Here is a 7,753-nt window from a genome sequence, read left to right as displayed (position 1 = left end):
TGTCGGTGCTTCAAGATTAAGTTTAAAGTACTCATCAATGAAAACAAAATTGTATCCAAAACAGTAGTGCTAGAGAAGTACTTATTTTTAAGTACTTTTCATCTCGATTTTGAGTTATTTCGTCTTTCCGTGTGGGCTTGAACCCGTGAATTTAGAGAAAAGAACTTAATTTTGTTCTATAGAGAGCTGAAAAAAGGGCCTATCTGCTTTGAACGGTTCTCTTCTTCGACTTTCTCTTTTGATAATCACGGCTAACCGCATAAACGCGAACCATAACTTGACCTTACCGAAAATGGTTAAAAACTTTAACTGAAATGGTCATGGAACTTTACATGAACGTTTGTGTGATAAAGTTTTAACCTCATGTATTATGATTCTTTGCAAGTGAACCTTACAAATAATGGGTTGTTAAGAACCATTACAATTCCAAATTCTTGTTTTCTCCATACATTTTTTGTAAAGGAATTATATTAGAACCAACCTAAGGAATGTAAAGGAATTATATTGGAACTAACCCTTGAATTGTTATTACAATTACTAATTTTCCTTACACATGAAAATTGTTCGCTAAATACCTAATTGATGCCCCTCCTCCCCAAGGATGTATCTTTAGTTACGCCAATGCTGCGTAACTGCGTATGATGGACGATAATAAACAAAGGACATTTCTTTCGCATCATTTTCTTCGCTTCAGCTTAGTTCGAACTTTATTGAGTAATATATTTTTGCTTTCTTTTAAAAATAAAAGAATTTTGAATCACATTTATACTTTTTTTTTCTTACACTACTGTCGCAATGACAGTAATTTAAATACTTGTTTTAACTTTTTTTGCGCTTATGCTTTTTTTTATTTTTATAAATAGGTTATAATGCTACTGTTATTGAGAAGTGCTACACATGAAATATGCGCGTACATATCAAGAGAAAAATTTGGAACATTCGACACATGCGTTCGATTGCCAATCATATTAATATAATGGTCTAAACATAGTAAAAAAATATAGACTTACCAGCTTAGACAGAGGGAAAGACAGTCAACCACTTTTGATGATCGCAATCCAATTTTCACCTGCCAACCCAGCAAAGTTATATTTGCATGCACGTTAAGAGAAAGACTGTCAGCTCACGTACGCGTACCTGATCTAGTTAACACAGCTTAGATAACTTCCGTCCAGGATCAGTTGATTGAAGCTGCTAGCCGGTCATGCGCTGACCCGGATGTTGCTTTTGTTGCTGTCCTGCAGCAGATTTCGGGTACTGTTGCTAACGCTGCTGGCATTGCTTCCGCTGCCGAACGCGTACTCGTTCGAGTACGGCGCCGGATGGTACAGCGTAACCGAAGCGATGTAATTGTTCGGCATCACCTCGAAAATGATGTCCTGATAGCCATAGCAGAAGGTCGATCCGAACACGTTGGCCGTGTTGGTTGAGCCCGCACGGTGCAACACAACCGGGCGCTCGGCCGGAGCCAAACGGGACGAAATGGTGTCCCACTTCGAGTACGCCGCTATGTTCACCGGCGAATCCAGTGGAGTGTCCTCAGTGACCCTGATTGAGTTGGAAAAACAAATCAATTACGTGTTTAAATATGGCAAAAATATGACTTTTTTGTTAACACTTAAATTAGTTTACAGTGAGATCTAGATTTTGGCAACACGACACAAAGGTCAATAATATAAAAATACACAACATACCTAGCCTAATCCATTTCGTTGTTGCTTATGTTTTGAAGCATTTGGAATGTCAAAGGAAGGGCTTGCAGAAAACCAACATAAATATTCACATTTAGTAAACCCCATGAAGCTCAAAACAGCCAAAACTACGTGCTGCCAAAACCGAGATCTAACTATAACACATTGTTCAGTGACAATACTTACTTGTCTGGTGCCAACTGAAGATTGAACTCGCAACGGTGATACATATTGAAGTTATAATGACCCGGGTAGTTGGTGTGCAAAATAATCTTCTTCGCGCGCTGCGTTCTGGCATCGAACAGGACGTCGATCCCGAGGGTGAAATAGTTGAAGAAGAAATCACTACGCTTCGACTGCACTCGGCGATGTGCGCTTGGTGAATGTATTTTCATCTTATCCTCGCTCTTGAAGAACACTCTGCAAAGTAATTGGCCTTTATGTGAAAAATCTTGCAGACACTCCTAAAAATACAAACCTGGATGGAGCACCCAGATTGCTGGCCACGTCCTGGCAGCTATCGCCAAACATGACCTCACGGGTCATACATTGCTTTCTAGGTTCCAGTGCACGCGGCGATCCTTCCGTATAGAGCTGCAGCCGAATTCCGCGTGTTCCGGAAGAATTCCTTAGTACAGTAGCCGATTCCAAATACAACTGTTGATTGTAGCAAGACAACGGCAATGGCGGGGGTCGGCTTTCGGCAACGCTTCCACCGCAATAGAGAGCCATTTTGGATACGATCGGGGATGCACCGCTAGGGAAATGCAACGAACCCAACCCATGGGCGTACCCCGGTTGTAGTTTACTGTCCACTGGAAAGTAAAAGCTCAAACCACGAAAATGCAGCGCAAACAGTTGCTTGGAAGCGTCGTACACTCCCGGGTGAGTAGCACCGAAGGAATGTTCAATTTCCTCAATAGACGGAACAACTTCAGGCGAGTTGAACGGAAGACCATAGTACTTCAGCTTGACCAGCTTCATGTTGAACACTTCGATCGCTTTCAAGCGCTGCTGAACCGGATCGAAGATAAGACGGATACCATCCTGCGGCAGATTAATGATGATGTCCACGTTGAGTGGGGTCTGGAAGGTTTGAAAAATTGACGATTGGCGCGATGAGCAACAAGAAAACACGACTGATGCATGCGAAGTTCTTACCGTATCAGAGTACAACACTTGCACTCCTTTGATGATTCCCACCTGAGACTGTATGATTGCCACAGCTTGGGAAAAATGCATGCCTAGAAGAGAAATTCAAATTAACAAAAAATATTTTAGCATTAAAATTTAAATTATTTAATAATAGTTTCGCTTCATCCTACTAAACCTATACCCCATCAAAGGACCCCTTGTCGCGACGCCCACGAAATCATAAACAGCTGATTTTGTTCGTCTAGAAAAACAGAAAACATCGTATTCGGGGTCTCTTTTACCCTAAGCTTTATGCTACATCCATCTCTTTTGCACACGCGGGCAGAAAACGTGCCACACTGCTCGCGCGCTCGCTCCTTGCTGTCTCGTTTTCACACAATCATATGATGCGCAGCAGATAAACGAAGACAGTGCAAAATAACAAACAAAACAAAGCTTTTCGAGTGGATCATGAAAAACAAACAGGAACAAACCACTCCAAGACATGACACAGAGGGGATACGGCAGGAGGCGACATAAAAAAATCTGACGAAACAATCCAGAACATTGCATTATACAACGGAAAAGCTTTGACCATAAAAAAAAGTTTCAAGGCTAAACAAATATAACGCCCAGGCAAACTGCTATAGCGATTTTTTTTTTTACTTCTCGAAAGCTACTTAGCAAAGATATCACGCAAAAGTAACTTTTGCACAATCATACCCGAAGGACAAAAAATGGTCGACTAAACACTGCCATACATACCGAGAATAAACTCCCAATTATCGCATCCGAGCGATCGTTCCGGAACCACTTCCAAGTCTAGCATTGTTGCACTGCTATTTCAATATCGTTTGCTGACAACTTCACAATGTTTACAATGAATTTTCACCCGAAAAAATCGTTTTTCACTTGCACAAAATTGGTTTTACGCAGTTCTTTGTTTTGGCTGGTCCATCGACTGTGCGATAGTGCGAAGAAAACTCAAGAAACTGCGATGATGCTCTCTCTTTTGCTCATCCTTTCGATTCTTCTACTTTTGACGTCCCTTGTTTTGTTGATGTATTTAGTCAACAGACTCGCTTTTCAGTAGGGTCATTCGTGTTCGTCTCTAACAAACAGAGCTGCCAGATATACAGGGGCTTCATTATGCGGAACACGGTAACCAGCGTAAACACATTAATGTGTAAAATTTCACACGTTTCGTGAAAAAGGGGCCTACCCGCATAAACGCGAACCATAAATTGACCTTACCTAAAATGGTTAAAAATTGTTTATAATCCCTGCTAAACTTTAACTGAAATGGTTATGGAACTTTACATGAACGTTTAATGATAAAGTTTCAACCTTACACACTTAGAAAATAATACCGAAGTCGGTTTAATTTTCTACCGAACTACATCGGTTACCAACAACGAACCGAAGAATTCGTGTAAAAATATGTTTTTAGGCGTATTTTCCGAGTCAAACCCAAATTTCGGTTAAATTTGACAGATAGGAATGAAGACTGAACCGAAAAGTACGGTAAAGTAGCGATATTTACCAGTTCGGTACTTGAAAACCGAGAAAACTCGGTAAACTGAACCGAATATTCGCTAAACTTTCTCAAACGTTAAACTCACAACTTCGGTTCAACTTCACGACGGAAATTTTAACCGAAACTCGGTTTTCAGCTAAACCAAATATCGTCAGCCATTTTTTCTCGCGGGTGCGCGTTGTGTTTTTTTTTTCGCAAGACGTTTTTTTTCGTTAGTGTCACACGGTGAATTGATTTGAAAATGGAAAAACTTCTGGAGGAACTGCATGTTTGATTGAATTCCATGTAGGAGGCATTATCACGACGTGTGAGAAGTTTTTTGTTTCCCTCAAGGGGGTTAACCCTCTCTTTCCCCCCGCACAGGTGAGCCATAATTTTCCGGTTCGTCTCAAGTTTGTTGTCAATAGTTAGTACATACAAAGCATATTTATGCATTAAAACAACATCTGACAAATATAATATAAATCATGCATCTCATTAAAAAAAAACTAGTTTTATTTCTGATTCGAAACATCGTAAGTTTTTGGATTTGAGCGCTGTCAAAAAGAACCGAATCCCGTGATTGCAACCGGTGAGTCGGTTTGTTTGACAGCGTTCGGTAATACTTGGGTAAACCGATGTTCGGTTATTCCTGCTTGAATTGACTTTTTGTCAACCGAGTTTTTTCGGTTAGTTTGACAGGTTGTGGGAAAAGAAACTTTAACGAACACTCGGTTGTTTCTTTTTGAACCGAACAGACTACCGAGCGTTCAGCAGATAAAAACTCGGTTGAAATTGAACCGAGTTCGGTACTATTTTCTAAGTGTGTATGTATTATGGTTTTGTGGAACTGAACCTTACAAATAATGGGTTGTTAAGAACCATTACCGTTCCAAATTCTTGTTTTCTCCTTACATTTTCGGAAAGAGAACTATATTAGAACCTTTTAACTTATGGTTTGAGAACTTTAATGGTAATGGTTATGGTAGTCAGTAAGGTCCACGAATGGTTTTGTAACATCGATCAACTTTATGTGGAATATATCGCAAATTGGTTGCCTGTAATTTACTGATTACCAATTCACGATATATTCCACGTAAAGTTGAGCGATAATACAAAACCATTAATGGACCTTACTGACTACCATAACCATTACCATTAATGTTCTCAAATCATAAGTAAAAACGTTCTTATATAGTTCTCTTTCTGAAAATGTATGGAGAAAACAAGAATTTGGAATGATAATGGTTCTTAACAACCCATTATTTGTAAGGTTGTAAGTTCCAAAAAAACCATAATACATAAGGTTGAAACTTTATCATTAAACGTTCATGTAAAGTTCCATAACCATTTCAGTTAAAGTTTAGCAGGGATTATAAACAATTTTTAACCATTTTAGGTAAGGTCAATTTATGGTTCGCGTTTATGCGGGTAACTTATAAAATATGTAAACTGCCACACTTAGAAAATAATACCGAAGTCGGTTTAATTTTCTACCGAACTACATCGGTTACCAACAACGAACCGAAGAATTCGTGTAAAAATATGTTTTTAGGCGTATTTTCCGAGTCAAACCCAAATTTCGGTTAAATTTGACAGATAGGAATGAAGACTGAACCGAAAAGTACGGTAAAGTAGCGATATTTACCAGTTCGGTACTTGAAAACCGAGAAAACTCGGTAAACTGAACCGAATATTCGCTAAACTTTCTCAAACGTTAAACTCACAACTTCGGTTCAACTTCACGACGGAAATTTTAACCGAAACTCGGTTTTCAGCTAAACCAAATATCGTCAGCCATTTTTTCTCGCGGGTGCGCGTTGTGTTTTTTTTTCGCAAGACGTTTTTTTTCGTTAGTGTCACACGGTGAATTGATTTGAAAATGGAAAAACTTCTGGAGGAACTGCATGTTTGATTGAATTCCATGTAGGAGGCATTATCACGACGTGTGAGAAGTTTTTTGTTTCCCTCAAGGGGGTTAACCCTCTCTTTCCCCCCGCACAGGTGAGCCATAATTTTCCGGTTCGTCTCAAGTTTGTTGTCAATAGTTAGTACATACAAAGCATATTTATGCATTAAAACAACATCTGACAAATATAATATAAATCATGCATCTCATTAAAAAAAAACTAGTTTTATTTCTGATTCGAAACATCGTAAGTTTTTGGATTTGAGCGCTGTCAAAAAGAACCGAATCCCGTGATTGCAACCGGTGAGTCGGTTTGTTTGACAGCGTTCGGTAATACTTGGGTAAACCGATGTTCGGTTATTCCTGCTTGAATTGACTTTTTGTCAACCGAGTTTTTTCGGTTAGTTTGACAGGTTGTGGGAAAAGAAACTTTAACGAACACTCGGTTGTTTCTTTTTGAACCGAACAGACTACCGAGCGTTCAGCAGATAAAAACTCGGTTGAAATTGAACCGAGTTCGGTACTATTTTCTAAGTGTGTGCGTTTGCACATTTATGTGTAAATCCAGCAAACGTCAATAGAAGTGTATTTTTTACACATTTTTCAAAAACGGTTTTTACAGCAAAATGTGTAAAAAGAAATCATTTCTAGAACTTAAATATGATGGGTGCGCATGGTTTTTTATTAACTTCGGAATTTTCTTATTTGTGTCAATGATAAAATAAAGATTGCTCAAATACAATCTTGAATACAATCATACACACAAAAAATATTCGTTTATAAAATTAAAAAATCCATTAGTAGAATTGAAAGTTTGCATTGGTTCTTTTTGGTAGAAAGCATTCAAAACAAAAGTCTGTCAACTCTCAATTCAAAAGTTGCCCGCTCTCTAGTTTTAAAAGTTGAAACTTTCAAAACGAATTGAAGTACTGTGAAATGAAAAACGTTGCAGTGTTGAAATTAAAAGTGGATTATTCTCATTTCAAAACAAACTTTTACCAGGAAAGTGTGGTGTAGTTAAAATTACATGGGCTATTTTTAATCGGAAATAAAATAAATTCATTTTTAGAGCAAGCGTTTCTTAATTTGAATTTTAACAAACGTTAAAAAAAGCATTATTATACAGAAAAAATATTTATTTACAATTATGTTATAAAATGACGTCTAGAAAGTACTCGTGCTGATAGAACACTTGGTAGGAATCACGACAGGTGATGGTCATCACGAAGAATACCCGGAACGCATGATCCGGTTCTGGACACTGCCATACATTGGAATGTGTGTATACCCGCCGAGTGCCTCGTTGGTCTGCATTTTGCAATTGATCATTTTAGATGGTCAAGTTTTGAACCCACCACAACATGCTTTTGGCGCTACTGTATATGGACGATCAAATGTAAAATACTGTGGTAGCCACAGCACAGTTCTGTCAAAAACTCTGCTTTTTCATTGATCCATTGTACCTTGCTTGTGCCATTCTTTACACAGAAAAGGAACACCAGG

At 38.6% G+C, this 7,753-nt stretch overlaps 1 protein-coding gene across 1 annotated transcript; it reads right to left on the bottom strand.

Moving 5' to 3' along the window:
• Nucleotides 1–689: 689 nt before the first annotated feature.
• On the bottom strand, nt 690–3,804 carry LOC135713430 (PHAF1 protein CG7083). The gene is made up of 5 exons (XM_065236542.1): nt 3,591–3,804; nt 2,853–2,935; nt 2,170–2,777; nt 1,878–2,111; nt 690–1,548 (listed from the first exon to the last, which is right to left on the bottom strand). Exons 1-5 carry the CDS (start codon nt 3,652–3,654, stop codon nt 1,203–1,205), a joined length of 1,335 nt encoding a protein of 444 aa, XP_065092614.1. The 5' UTR covers nt 3,655–3,804; the 3' UTR covers nt 690–1,202.
• Nucleotides 3,805–7,753: the final 3,949 nt, after the last annotated feature.

This window comes from Ochlerotatus camptorhynchus, unplaced genomic scaffold (genome assembly GCF_037179485.1).
Source record: "Ochlerotatus camptorhynchus isolate MF236.1 unplaced genomic scaffold, CSIRO-AGI_Acam_v1.1 ptg000556l, whole genome shotgun sequence".
NCBI classification, from domain to species: Eukaryota; Metazoa; Arthropoda; class Insecta; order Diptera; family Culicidae; genus Ochlerotatus; species Ochlerotatus camptorhynchus.
This window is presented reverse-complemented; position numbering and strand designations above follow the sequence as displayed.